The sequence below is a fragment of the Mauremys reevesii genome, linkage group 5 (assembly GCF_016161935.1).
Source record: "Mauremys reevesii isolate NIE-2019 linkage group 5, ASM1616193v1, whole genome shotgun sequence".
Taxonomy (NCBI): Eukaryota; Metazoa; Chordata; order Testudines; family Geoemydidae; genus Mauremys; species Mauremys reevesii.
Genome location: NC_052627.1, coordinates 132327506 through 132342298, shown reverse-complemented (window position 1 = coordinate 132342298; position 14793 = coordinate 132327506). Strand labels below are relative to the sequence as shown.

At 45.0% G+C, this 14793-nt stretch overlaps 1 protein-coding gene across 9 annotated transcripts in view; it reads left to right on the top strand.

Moving 5' to 3' along the window:
- The window catches only part of SLC4A11 (solute carrier family 4 member 11), a 257410-nt gene that overhangs the window by 125774 nt on the left and 116843 nt on the right, over window positions 1–14793 (top strand). For all 9 annotated transcript variants that reach the window (XM_039540269.1, XM_039540263.1, XM_039540262.1 and 6 more), the window contains one exon: window positions 9349–9501. In XM_039540269.1, the coding sequence (XP_039396203.1) occupies window positions 9349–9501 (153 nt within the window). The remainder of the gene's footprint in view (window positions 1–9348; window positions 9502–14793) is intronic.

The following is a 14793-nucleotide window of genomic DNA, read 5'->3' as shown; positions in this document are numbered from 1 at the left end:
CAAGTGATTGTGGCTTCCTAAGCCACAGGCTTCTGTTCTGAGGAAAAAATAGAAACCTGCTCAAATAGTGTCTCTGTTACTTTCCATGAGACTTTTATAATCCAAACATGTTTGGTTTATTTGTAAAATTTCAAGAGGCACCAAGCTTGGTTTGACACCCCCCCCCCCCCCGGGCTCTGAAGAGGGAGGAATGATGAAACTGGACATTTTTCTAATCAGGGAGGCGATTGTAGTGGGACGAGTTTTGAGGCTGAATATGTTGCCTTGCCAAAAACATACCCACGATACTTTTTCTGTTTTCATGGATTCCACGTGCCCCGTTGCTTCCGCTCCCTCTTCAAACTCTCCCACCCCTTCTACTCGCCCTCTCCTCAGTTTTGCTGACTCTTTCAATAGAAGATCAACAAGCTCTGGCATGGTTTAGTCACTCCTTCCCAGTCTTAATAGCCTCCCATCTGCCTACCGTGTCAGGTCCCCACCAAGACTAAATGCCAGCCCTTCACCTGCCCCTTAAGCCCCACTCCTTTCTAACTGCTGACCTCCCTCTACCTTCTTCCTTGACCTCTCACTTTTTTTAATGAAAGCTGGTCATGGTCTTCCACACTCTTTAAAAATCCTCTACCTGAATGTCCCCTCCATCTACCATCCTCCCTCTGTTTCTTTCCCTCACTTCCAAATCTTCCCAGTAATGGGGTTGGAACTTATACCCAGTCAACCATCACATCCTCCTTTCTTCCCAAAATCTTGTCTTGTTTGTTTTCAGGACTGACCACTGCTGCTCTGTGCTCACTTAGGCCTTGTCTACACTGGCAAGTTTCTGCGCAGTAGAGCAGCTTTCTGCAGTGCAACTCCCAAGGTGTACACACTGCCAAGTCACTTAGTGCGCAGAAACTGCACAGTTGTAGTGCTGTAAAAAAAACCCACCCTGATGGGAGGTGTACAGCTTTCTGCGCCGGGGTACAGCATCGCGGTGCCAGTGTGGACACCCTGGTCGATTACAGCGCTGCAATTGGCCTCCAGGAGGTGTCCCACAATGCCCGTTCTCGCCTCTCTGGTCTTCGGTTTGAACTCTACTGCCCTGCCCTTAGGTGACCAACCATGAGCCCCACCCTTAAATTCCTTGGGAATTTTGAAAGTCCCCTTCCTGTTTGCTTGGTGACGCATGCAGAGGTGTCAGCACATCTTTCCAGATCATGGACCTCATCAGCACTTTAGGGAGAGGAGGCTGTCCAGTCCCACCTGCACTCCTGCCATAGGAATTATGATACCTCTGGACAGATTTCACGATGCATGACAGAAAGGGGCCATGACCGGGACACATTGCAGTGCAGGGTCAAAGTGAAGGAGCTGCCCAATGCCTACCACAAGGCACTGGAGGCAAGCCGCCGTTCCGGTGCTGAGCCCACGAGCTGCTGGCTCTGCAAAGAGCTGGACACGATACTCGGTGGCGACCCCACCTCCACTGTGAAGGCCACTGTAGATACTTTGGTGACTCACGTGCCAATTGAGACTGGACTGAGCCAGGAGGAGGAAATCTTGGACGAGGATGTGGAGAGGGAGGGGGTCCCAGAGGCAGAGGACGACTGAGGTCGGAGATGCTTGTATCCAGGAGCTATTCTCTACCCTGGCGGATGCCAACCTGTCACAGCTGTCGGATCTTGGCAAAAAGCAAACAGGAGAGGAGGCCCCTGGTAAGTGGCTTTGATCTTGGGAATTGCTGAAGTGAGTTGTTGTGTGCAGGAGGGCTGCAGAAAGCAGGCTTGTGTCTGTATGATGTGCATAGCACCATGTGCCTAGGGTGAGCAGCAGAACAGGGTATTGATTGACTCCCTCACTTCACAGGAATCTGCCTCAGAGATCTCAAGGAAACTCTCATGGAGATACTGGGCAATTCGCTGCCGCTGGTTCTTTGGCAGAGCTGCTTTGTTTCTTGCCCCATTAAGGGTAGCTTTCCTGTGCCACTCTGCCATCACTGTAGGGGGAACCATTGCTGCACAGAGGTGAGCTGCATAAGGGCCGCAGTCTTGGAGAAGACCCTCCCTTGATTCCCTGCTTGCCCTCAGCAGCGAGATATCTTCCATAATGAACACAGTCTGTGGAAAATGTGGGGACAAGGAATGATTATAAGGCCCCACCCAACAGTGCTGGCTCTCCCCAAAAGCCATATGCCCAGTATACAGTATGGTCCTGGCACACTGATTTCCCCTGCCCCTGCAGTTACTCACCATTTCGGGGGTCTTGTGGCTCATGTGTGCTTGCCTGGGGTCAGCTGGTTAGTGACAGGTATGTGAATAGTGGCTGTGTTTTAAATCCGGGGTCTGTGTGTTGCAACCAATACTGCTTCTGTAAAATGTTGCATTTTGGCTTCACAGATATGACCTTGGGAGCGCAGCCTCCCTCTTTGTTATCGCCAGCTGAACGGCTGCACAGAGTTAGAAAGCAGCCACGAAGAACTAAAGAGGACTTTCTGTGTAATGTCATGATGCACTCCGCAGCCAAAAAAACAGGAATTGAAGGAGTGGTGGGACAGCGAGAAGAGGGACTGAAAGGTGAAAGTGGTGTGCCAGAACGAAGCCGCGGACACACTCCAGGTGCTACCAGCACTGTAAACCGAGCAGCTCCGGGCCTGCCCTCCCCTGCAGCCGCTGTCGCGAAACTCTTTTTTTCCCATGTGCCCCCCGGACACCACCAACACACTGTTATCAGCCTCCTGGCTTCAGTCTGTACCCGTGGCATTCCACTCCTCCACCCTCACAGTCCAGCCCTGCAGACTCCCAGTACTCACTGCACTCAACACCCAGCCCTCTGCAGTCTAGCCCTGCTGAAGAACTGTACCAGCTGCACTGGACTCCAACGGACAAGGTTGCATATGATACCTGGACGTACACAAATCATTAACCGTCCCGGGACCCCACCTTCTCCTGGGACCCTCCGGTTATGGTTTTTTAATAAAAGAATTGTTTTGGCTTGAAAGCCATCTTTATTCCATTAACTGAAAGCAAACAGAATCCTGCAAAGCAACAGGCAATTTTCTGAAATCTTCACAATGCATCTTCTGCACCAATCACAATCACCTCCTAGCATTACAAGCACTGCACTCCTGAGCATAGCAACAAATATTAGTGGCTTTCAGCTTCAAATTGCTGCCTCAAGGCATCCCTGATCCGTATGGCCCCGCGCTGTGCCCCTCTAATAGCCCTGGTCTCTGGCTGTTCAGATTCAGTCTCCGGTGCTGAGCCTCAGCAGTCCAGCCGGGGAGTGCACTTTTCACCCCTCCCGTCACAAATACTATGGAGCATACATCACGCGGCTATGAGCATAGGAATATTGTCATCAGCCAGGTCCAGCCTCCCATATAGGCAGTGCCAGTGGGCCTTTAAACGGCCAAAAGCACAGTCAGCAGTCATTCTGCACTTGTCAGCCTGTTGTTGAACCGCTCCTTGCTGCTGTCAGGGTGCCCTGTGTATGGCTTCATAAGCCACGGCATTAAGGGGTAGGTGGGATCTCCCAAGAATCACAGTGGGCATTTTGACTTCCCCTACAGTGGTCTTCTAGTCCAGGAAGAAAGTCCCTGCTTGCAGCTTCCTGAACAAGCCAGTGTTCCAAAAGATGTGTGTGTCATGCACCTTTCTAGACCAGCCTGTGTCCGTGAAACGCCCGTGGTGATCCACAAGCGCCTGGAGAACCATAGAGAAATACACCTTCCGATTAATGTAGTTGGTGGCTAGGTGGTCTGGTGCCAGAATTGGAATACGCGTGCCATCTGTCACCACTCTGCAGCTGGAAGCCCATTTGTGGAAAGCCAGCCACAATGTTACTCACGTTGCCCAGAGTCACGGTCTTTCGGAGCAGGATGCAATTAATGGCCCTGCACATTTCTGTTAATATGAGTCCAACGGTCGACTTTCCCACTCCAAACTGGTTAGTGACTGATCAGTAGCAGTCTGGAGTAGCCAATTTCCACAGTGCAATCACCATGTGTTTCTCCAACGGCAGGGCAGCCCTCATTCTTGTGTCCTTGCGCTGCAGGGCTGGGGCGAGCTCATCACACAGTGCCATGAATGTGGCTTTCCTCATCTGAAAGTTCTGCAGCCACTGCTCGTCATCCCAGACATGTTCCACGGTGGTCAGGATCTCCATGAATGCCACAAGCAATCTCGTGTTGTAGCTACTACACGTGGTGAGATCAATGTCACACTCCTCTTGCCTTTGTGGTTTAAGGAATAACTGCACTGCCAATTGTGATATGTTGGTGAGAGTGAGAAGCATATTGGTCCACAGTGCATGATCCATTCCTGCAGACCAAAGAGGCAGAGCACGCAATACACAAACCGTTGAAAGATGGCGCCAAATGCGAACAGAAGCACAAGAATTGCTGGATGCGAAGCAGTGCATCACGGGGCATTGGGACAGGATGCCCCACGACCCCCTCCACCTTCCCACAACTCTTAATGGCAAAAGAGGAACAGATGCTTTGTGGGATAGCTGCCCAGAGTGCACCACTGAGAATACCGCTGCCAGTGCCGCAAGTGTGAACACGCTTTTGCGCAGGCAGCTGACAGGGTGAACACACAGCGGTTTCCCTTCAGTGCTCTCTGAGTGGTGATGTAACTCTGCTAGTGTAGACATACCCTTACCCTTACTATCTGATTGCTTCCCTAGCCCACTGCAATTGGCTTAGTCTTATCTGGAATTGAGTATCAACCAGCTTGTGGCCATCCGTGCCTCAGTTGCACTCAAACATTGAAAGACGCTCAACCACATTCCGTTGGGCTGGGCGAGTCAGATACGAAGCTGTGAGTTAACAATGTACTTAAACCGTTGTAACCCGAGTATAGATCCTTACTAGGCTCTTCTCAACGGCACACATTGCATAAGAGGGGTGACAACAAAGAACCAGGAAGCAACTTGGGGAAGAATAGCAATTGCCCCAAGCAATCTTCTGGAGTATCTGTCAGACAGAAAAGAATAAAGTCAATTGTGGGTAGCCCTGTCCACCTCCACCAGGGACTGTAATGAGTCAACAGCACCTAATTATCCACGGTATCTAAGGCAGCTGATAGAGCTAATGATATGTGCACGGACACCAGGTATTATCCATTCCAGCAGTGAAATCAACCAGCAAAAAATTGCAGTATCTGTGCCTGACTTGCATCAGAGCCTTGATTGACAAAGTTAAATGAAACCAGCCCAGTCTCAATGCTCTGAGAGTTTTTTCTTGTCGCAACCTGTTCTATAACCTTAAACAAAAATGATCAATTGGATACCGATTGGCTAGATTGTCAGTGTTGAGAGATGACTTTCCTTGAGCACAGGCCAAACAAATGCTTCCTTTTAAATCAATTGACAGCCTGCCCTCCTCAAAGGAGGCACTGATAATTTCAACCAGCCAAAGACTCAATACTTGCCAACTGGCCCCCACCTGCATGGGAAGACAAGGATTCGAAGCACAGACGGTGGCATGAAGTTCTCCCAAAATGTCCATAAATGGCACTGGCTTAAATTCAAGCAGTGAAGGCCTAGCTTTTGTCTCCTCCAAGCTTTAACACACCTTCATGGACACAGACAGTTTAGTCTAAATTGGATTGATTTCAATCCACAAAGCTACCTTGCAATGGATGGACTTGCATCAGAAACTATGGGAACGATCCAGATTAATTGGGCATTCCACCACCTAAATAAAATTTGCTGATGGAGCCACCACAGTGCAATGCTACGATGGATACAGGATCCCTCCAGGATTGTCCTGGAATCTCCAAGGATTAAAGATTAACCTTTAATTTAAAGATTGTCATGTGATGAAACCTCCAGGAATACGTCCAGCCAAAATTGCCAACCTTGGTCACAACCCCCAGGCATACCCTGCCCTGCAGCTCTCAGCTGTTTGCTTCTCCCTCTCTCTGTGGCCGCAGCTTGCAAGCTCCAGGAGCTGCTGCACAGGGAGAGGGCCCGGGTGAGAAACCCTGGCAGAAATCGGGTGGGGCTACGTGACCCTACATGTCCACCCATGCATCGCCTCTGCGTTTTCCCTCTCCCATGGGCTGTTGCAGGTAAATCATGGTGAACTGTGAGGAAGAAGCTGGGGAATAGGGTTGCCTGAAGGCTGCTGTTTTGACAACCAAGCGCAAAACATTATTACCTGGTCCTGGGAGTAATACAGTCTCCCCCAGAGCCCTCTGGAAGCCCTCGAGTAGGATAATTTGAAACTGTAGAAATGGTTAAGCATGTCCATTATATCATTCGTATAAGGTAAAGTGTGTGTGAGGGAGGAAATAAAGTACTTAACTTGTTTCTCATAGTGGGGAAGGACAGTGAAGAGTAAACTTTGGGGTTTTTTTTGTTTTTGTTTTGTTCTGTTTTTTGATGTAGGTAATCTTGTATGTTCTTGTTCTAGAAGTTGCACTCAGAGACTCATGGTAGCGCTCCTCTGAGGTGGTGGGCCTTACATAAAAACCCGAATAGACCCAATGAATTCTACTTTCTGCAGAATGAAAGTTGGCATAGGCTTCTGATCCTAAACCAGAAGATGCATAATAGGTATCTTCTGAGTGAGCACATTGTGCAAGAACAAGCCTCGAAAGATAATTTTGCAACAGGAAGTCCTGAAGTTCAAGTGTCATAGTTTAGAGTTCCTGTTTGTGGTCTTGAAATTAGGGAGTTCTTTGTTTTGTGGTGGCAAACTGTCAGCCTGATGTCCTGAAATATGTATTTGAGTTTAAACTCTTCTTCTTGGCAGTCTTTTTTACATCTAGATTTCTTACAAGGATTAAAAAAAATGTTCTATCAGTGTTATATTGGTTTCTATTCAAGTGGCTTTTGTTTCTGTTCTGAAACTAGTTGCTTTAGCTTGCTGTTGTCTCTAAAAACACACAAAATATATGGACATATTTTATTAGTCTGTGTGCTATATATTACTTGCCACAAAAGGAGTGGAAATTGCCTAAATAACTTTTCAGGTAATATAGAACTTGTTAATGCATCACATTTGATTTGAAGAATTACACTGCACCAGGGTATTTCAGTTGGTTTGTAATAAAAGGAAGTGGTGAATGAGACTAGATTAAGCTATAATGATAAGGCTGCAAAAGGATCTAAAGTTGTCTCTTGTAATTAGGAAATTTGTCTGCCTTTTTGGTGTTCTCATCTGATCAGCCATGCACCTGTTCCTTACCCCGTTAGGACACAACAATTAAGACTTGTCTTCTTCTCATGTATCCGCTACCACCTCCTCTGCAAGATAAAATGTTTGTAGCGCTTTCAGTTTTCAAATAACGAATCCAAAGTGACGTTTCTGTATTGCTAGAAGCTAGATTAAATGGTAAACCCTGACTTTCTGACTTGGACAGTTTCACTGGGACATGAATGGAACAATAGAAATGCTCACTTGTAGGTCATCCGTTTGGTAGCCCAGAAAGAGAGTGACTGACGCCTCAAATGATGGATGCATTTGTGCTTTGCAGGTATGGGGCCTACATTTTTTTTTTCCTCCCCCTCCATCCATCTCATAGCTTTTGAGTGACATGTCTAAGATGAGTTGTCCAACTGAAGCTGGAGTGAGAACAAGTTTCAACATCACAGCCCCCTACCCCTACACATGTTGCATTAATTAGCACCATCGTTGGCAGTCTGATCATGGAGATCAAGTACTGAATACACATTGGCATTGGACTTCCCCCTCATAACTAGACCCAGCCTCTAAGGAACAACATTGTTTAGGTTTGTAGGGGTGCTTGCGCTGCTGCTACTCATGCTATGTCTGTTCTGCGGCTAAATGGGAAGCTTCATTCTCCATGACTATTGCTCCTTCCTCTTTCGTGCTATAGTCACACAATCCTTGAAAAAAGGAATTTCATAACAATAAGCAAATACATTTTTGATGCTTCCATAGAGCGTATATAAATGAAATTTACATAATGTGTTGTATTTTCTTCTTTAAGATTTTTTTTAAGCAATATTTTTCAACACAAGTTACTTGACTTCTCTGAATTGTTTGCTAACTACATCCTGTGTGAAAGTCTTAGAGCTTGTCTACACTGAGTGGGGGATCAACACGCAATGATCCATACATCGGCAGTCAGTTTAGTGGGTCTAGTGAAGACCCACTAAATCAACGGCAGATTGCTCTCCCATCAACTCCTATACTCCCCCTGAACGAAAAGTGCAAGGGGAGTTGGGAGACGCTTTTCCATCGACATAGTGTAGTGTGGACCCCGCAGTAAATAGATCTAAGTTACTCCGACTTCAGCTACGTTATTCACATAGCTGAAGTTGCATAATTTAGATCAATCGCTCCCCCCCCCATAGTATAGGCAAGGCCCACGGGCGGCAGATTTGTATAATTTTTGGTGGTGCCCAGAATGGGTCCAAGTCCTGCTCCCACCCCCACACCTGCCTAAGGCTCTGGGAGTGAGTTTGGGTGCGGGAGGGGTGTAGGCTCTGGGAGGAAGTTTGGGTGCAGGAGGGGGTTTGGGGTATGGGCTCTGGGCTAGGAAAGGGGTTGGGGTGCAGGCTCTGAGAGGGCATTTGGGTGCAGGAGGGGTGCAGGCTCTGGGAGGGAGTTTGAGCTGGGGCAGGGGCTTGGGGTACAGGAGCGGGTGAGGGGTGTGGTGCTTATCTTGGGTGGCTTCTGAAAGCAACCCTGCACACCCCTCTGGCAGCGGCTCCTAGGCGGGGGGACAAGGGGGTCTCTGCGTGCCGTACTTTCCGGCCAATAGGAGCCGTGGAGTCGGCTCTTGGGGGGGGGGGTGCAGTGCACGGAGACACCCCTCCAGGGCTGCAGAGACGTGGTGTGGAGCAAGGGCAGGCAGGAAGCCGCCTTAGCCCCACTGTGCTGTCGGTGGTGGCGGCTGGAGGTCCCCAGGCCCTTTTAAATCGTCCGGGGCGGCAGGTGGGGCCGGGAGACGCTCCAGGGGAGACGCACAGGAGCAGCAGGTGAGGCCGGGGGAGAGACCCAGCCCAGAGCAGTGGTGGAGCCGGGCCCCCAGGTCCTGAATGTTCCTGGAGCACGGGCACCATGGGACCATATAACTTGCTGCCCCTGAGAAGGCCTTAGAGGTTTACTAATGCTAACATATAGGACAGCATTCTTCTCCAAGGCCACGGTAGAGCACTGTTCTGGTCTGCTGTGCTTTGAGTGTGTGGAATGCCATAATGTAACAATTTTGAAGGAGCAAATCCTCTTGCAGGCTTGAGGAGATGTCACCCGCAAAGTAAAATTGCAAAATATTCCTTTTTGTTTTGCTCGTGAAAAAGGCTTGATATAATGAGGGACCTTTTCATTGTGGGCTTGGTTCGATTTGCTTGTGAAGGGCAAAGAGTATAATGAAGAGGTGTTATTTTTATTTGCAGGTTATCTTAAATGTGACACCGATGACGGCTGTGAGAACAAAGAAGAAGTAGGAGGAGAAGAGCTCTTTGACACTGTAAATTCCTCAATTGTTTCCGGGGACAGCATCAGATTCTTTGTGAATGTCAATTTAGAAGTACAACAGAATGTAACTGGTAAGTGCATTGTGTTCTCTACAATCCTTATTGAAATGTGAGGAGGTCAAACTATGCCTGCCTTGATCTCCCTATTTTTCTGATGAAGACTCCCCTGGTAGGTATTTGCCCAACAAAAGCTGTGGTATCCAAGGGAGATTTTCAAAGTCACAGACCTCAATTAGGCATCTAACTACTATTGACTTTCAATGACAGGTACCCAAATACCATTTGAGCCTCTGAAAAGCTGACCCCACGTGCATGCCTCGAAGCACCCATTGACTTCAGTGAGAGCTGCTGCGTGCTCAGCATTTTTTAAAATCGCGATTTTTTTTTTTATGTAGGTGCCGACTTATTTTATATAGGTGTACTTCTAAAAATGGACTTGGGAGACATATTTAAAGAACTCATTTTTGAAAGCCTATACCTCTGTGTACACTAAGTTCTCTCTTTTTGTTTTGTTTTTTACTTTCAGTGAGTGTGAGGGGGTGGTGAAATGAGGTTGAAATGGGTTTTCTCTTGAGCTCTGAAAGTACTGAGGTGGACTATCATAATGACCTCTTCTAGAAGTGAGTTCCATAGCTGTGGGCTGGATGCCAGAAAAAGCTCTGTCTCGCATTTTTCAGTGGAAGCTGCATAAAATAGGTTGTCTTCCAGTAACAAAACTTTTCTCTTTCACATCAACATTTGTAAGGCTTGGTCTACTACACTACAGAGTTAGGACAACATAAGGCAGGCGACCTAATTATTAGGACTGTCGAGAGATTTAAAAAAATTTAATGATTAATCGCACTGTTAAACAGTAATAGAATACCATTTATTTAAATATTCATGTTTTCTACATTTTCAAATATATTGATTTCCATTACACACACAGAATACAAAGTATACAGTACTCGCTTTATATTAATTTTATTACAAATATTTGCACTGTAAAAAACAAAATAAATCGTATTTTTCAATTCTCCTAATACAAGTCCTGTAGTGCAATCTTTATCATGGAAGTTGAGCTTACAAATGTAGAATTATGTACAAAAAATAACTTTTTATTTCTGAATGCAATGTAAAACTTCAGAGCCTATAAGTCCGCTCCGTCCTACTTCTTGTTCAGCCGGTTGCTCAGACAAACAAGTTTGTTTACGTTTGCAGGAGATAATGCGGCCCTCTTCTTATTTACAATGTCACCTGAAAGTGAGAACAGGTGTTCACATTGCACTGTTATAGCCAGTGTTGCAAGATATTTATGTGCCAGATGCGCAAAACATTCATATGTCCCTTCATGCGTCAACCACCCTTCCAGAGGTCATGCGCCCATGTTGATAATGGGTTCTGCTCGATGACGATCCAAAGCAGTGCAGACCGATGCATGTTCATTTTCATTATCTGAGTCAGATGCCACCAGCAGAAGTTTGATTTTCTTTTTTGGTGGTTCGGGTTCTGTAGTTTCTGCGTCGAAGTGTTGCTCTTTTAAGACTTTTTGAAAGCATGCTCTACAGAGTCCCTCTCAGATTTTGGAAGGCACTTCAGATTCTTAAACCTTGGGTCGAGTGCTGTAGCTATCCTTCGAAATCTCACATTGACAAAATGCAAAGAAGGTACCAAATCTGCAGTGAAAGTGTTCTTAAAATGAACATCAGTTGCTGGGTCATCATCCAAGACTTATATAACATGAAATGTATGGCAGAATGCGGATAAAACACAAAGCAGGAGACATACAATTCTCCCCCAAGAAGTTCAGTCACAAATTTAATTAACACATTATTTTTTAACGAGCGTCATCAGCATGGAAGCATGTTCTCTGGAATGGTGGCTGAAGCATGAAGGGACGTACGGATGTTCTGCATATCTGGAATGTAAATACCTTGCAATGCCAGCTACAAAAGTCCTATGCGAATGCCTGTTCTTACTTTCTGGTGACATTGTAATTAAGAAGCAGGCAGCATTATCTCCTGTAAATAGGGTGACCAGATGTCCTGATTTTATAGGGACAGTCCTCATTTTTGGGTCTTTTTCTTATATAGGCTCCTATTACCCCCCACCTCCTGTCCCGATTTTTCACATTTGCTGTCTGGTCACCCTACCTGTAAATGCAAACAAACTTGTTTCTCTCTGTGATTGCCTGAACAAGAAGTAGGACTGAGTGGACTTGTAGACTCTAAAGTTTTACATTGTTTTGTTTTTGAGTGCAGTTAAGTAACAAAAAACCCCTACATTTGTAAGTTGCACTTTCACAGCAAAGAAATTGCACTACAGTACTTGACTGAGGTCAATTGAAAAATGCTATTTCTTTTGTTTACAAATATTTGCACTGTAAAAATGGCAATAAAAATAATATAAAGTGAGCAGTGTCAACTTTGTATGCTGTGTTGTAATTGAAATCAATATGTTTGAACATGTAGGGAAAAAAATCCAAAAATATTTAAGATTTCAATTGGTATTTATTGTTTAACAGTGCGATTAAAACTGCGATTAATTTTTTGAGTTAATCACATGAGTTAGCAGCAATTAACTGACAGCCCACTAATTATATCAGTGTACACGCTGTAGCTGTGCTCACATTGATGTAAGTGCCCTTACACCAACATAGTGACTCCATCTCCTCGAGAGGTCTGGGGCTTATGTCAATGTAGTTAGGGCTATGCAGCGTCCGTGTGGACACTGTGGGTATAACAGTAGTTAATTAGCGGGACTGCATTTCCTGATTTGAACGTCACTCTTGTGTTCTGGTGTCGTTTCTAATTTGTATTTTTATTGTAATATATAAAAGGAGAGAGGGAGAAACATGCATAACATGACTGCATCCAATACAAGTGAATGTGCGATAAAAACACAACACAGGATTTACATGTATTCACATGTTCCCAGGTCAGGTCTTCATTTGATACAGTTGCACAGAAATGCGACGCAGATTTAACTTCAAATACCTTTGTCATGGCAGCAAATGTAACTGGCACATCATACATAGTTCTGGGCAAATAACTGTTTTGGTTTGGTTTGCTGGCAGTTCCAAAAAATAGAGGAAAAGGAAAAAATCCATAAACCCAGTAATCGTGAAAAATGTGATTAAATTGAAAAAATCAATTCTAGGATCTCAGTCTTGCCATGACCCAGTGACTATTCATGGTCATTGATTGACTAGAAATTGCCACTATGAATGACCGTGAATAGCCATTGAGCCAACAGAAGAAGTGAGAATTACTCTTGTCTGGTAGTTAGGGACTCACGTAGTATGTGGGAGGCCAAGTTCAAATCCCTGCTCCAATGACTATTTATACCAAATGGAACAACTTCAACAAGAGAGATTGAGAGCCCCTTACCAGAATATCCCAGAGCCTAGTGGAAAGGGCATCTTCCTGTAGTGTTGGAGACCTGTGTCCAAATCCCTTCTCCAGATCAAGTCAATGGTGGAACTGAACTTGGTCTCCCACATCCCGGGTGACTGTCTTAACCACCGGGCTAAACTTACAAGGAGGGTGCTTCTACCTCTCATATTGTAAATGGGATCTAAGTCCTGAAAAATATTTTTGGCCAAAATTCTTTGAACTCATCTCAATTTTGCAAATAGCTTTGGGTTGATTGAGACAGCATTTTTCAGCAAATAAACTAATTTGTCCAAAAAAAATTCACCCAGCTCTAATCATAAACACCGAAGCTTCAGTAAGCAGATCATAGTAATCCTGGATAATTAATTGTGTACCTCCAAGAAGGCTGGTCAGATGATTCTGCTTCTTTAGATTAGCTATTCTATTTCTAGGCTTGCCAGCACAAACTATCCTGTGTTCACACAGGTTGTCTATAATCCACACCATGTATGTTGTTGGGAGCTCCAGATGACTAATTCGTTAATTAATAGGTTCCAAGGCCAGAAGAGACCACTGTGATCATCTAGTCTGATATCTCGTATAACACATCCCAGAGAACTCCCACAAAATAATTCCTACAATATATCTTTTGGAAAATAACATTCAATCCTGATTTTAAAATTCAGTCATGTAGAATCCACCACAACCTTTTGAAAATTGTTCCAATTGTTAATTATCACTGTTCTTTTCTTTTTTTAAAAAAAAAATAAACTTATTTCCCGTCTGAATTTGTCAAGCAGGAGAATCTTAAATGGGTTATTTTTACTTCTATATTTGGCATTAGTATGACCACTGCTGGAATACCATGTCCAATTCTGGTGCCCACAGTTCAAGAAGGATGCTGATAAATTGAAGCAGGTTCAGAGAAAAACCCTGAGAATGGTTAAAGGATTAGAAAACATGCCTTCTAATGGTAGACTCAAGGAGCTCAGTCTGTTTAACAAAGAGAAGGTTAAGGGGTGACATAAGTACAGTTTATAAGTACCTACGTGGGGAACAAATATTTAATAGTAGGCTCTTCAATCTAGCAGAGAAAGGTATAACCTATTTCAGTGTCTGGCAGTTGGAGCTAGACAAATTCAGACTGGAAACGAGGCGCAAATTTTTAACAGGGAGGGCAATTAACCATTGGACATCTTACCAAGGGTCATGGTGGATTCTCAGTCATTGACAGTTTTTCAATAAATGTTGGATGTTTGTCTAAAAGATCTGCTTTAGGAATTATTTTGGGGAAGTTGTGTGGGCTGTGTTATGCAGGAGATCAGACTAGATGATGACAATGCTCACTGTTTTCTTTACCTATTTTTGTCAAAGCTGCTTAAAGCCTCTTGGTAACTTACTCAGTGACTAACTTTCTTGTGGTTTGGGCTATTTTGTCATACAACCTCTGTTGCAGTCAGTGGCAGAGGCTGAGCTAACAGCAGCTTGACTCAAGAGAAATTAATTTGGGGAAGTTCTATGGCCTGCGTTCTGCAGGAAGTCAAACTAGGTGATCACAGCGGTCCCTTCTGGCGTCGGAATATAAATCTCTGAAAGGGAGCTGCTTGCACAACCCTTTCCAAGATGTCACTCCACCCCTTGTTCGGAGGGAGCCTGGATCTATCGTCTGTAATGCATGATGAGACGCTCCTCTCTTGTGCTAGCCATTTGTTGAAGAGGCATCAAACATGGTTGTTTATCATTTTGACTAAATAATATTTTAATCCTCTGTACCTGGAGTTCTTTCAGTACTGATGACATGAAGCAAACTTTAAAAAAAAAAAAAAAAATAGCCACAATGAGATGTACAGGAGATAACTTAATAGTTACTGCAATGTTATGTATGTAGACTAGTCTCCTCTGTTGGGTGCTCATTCTGTCCAACTTCTGGATTGCCGATTTTTTTGGGGCAAAGATCTTATATACTTGATATTCTGTAAGGCCTGGGCTACACTAGCGGGAGGGGTTCGAA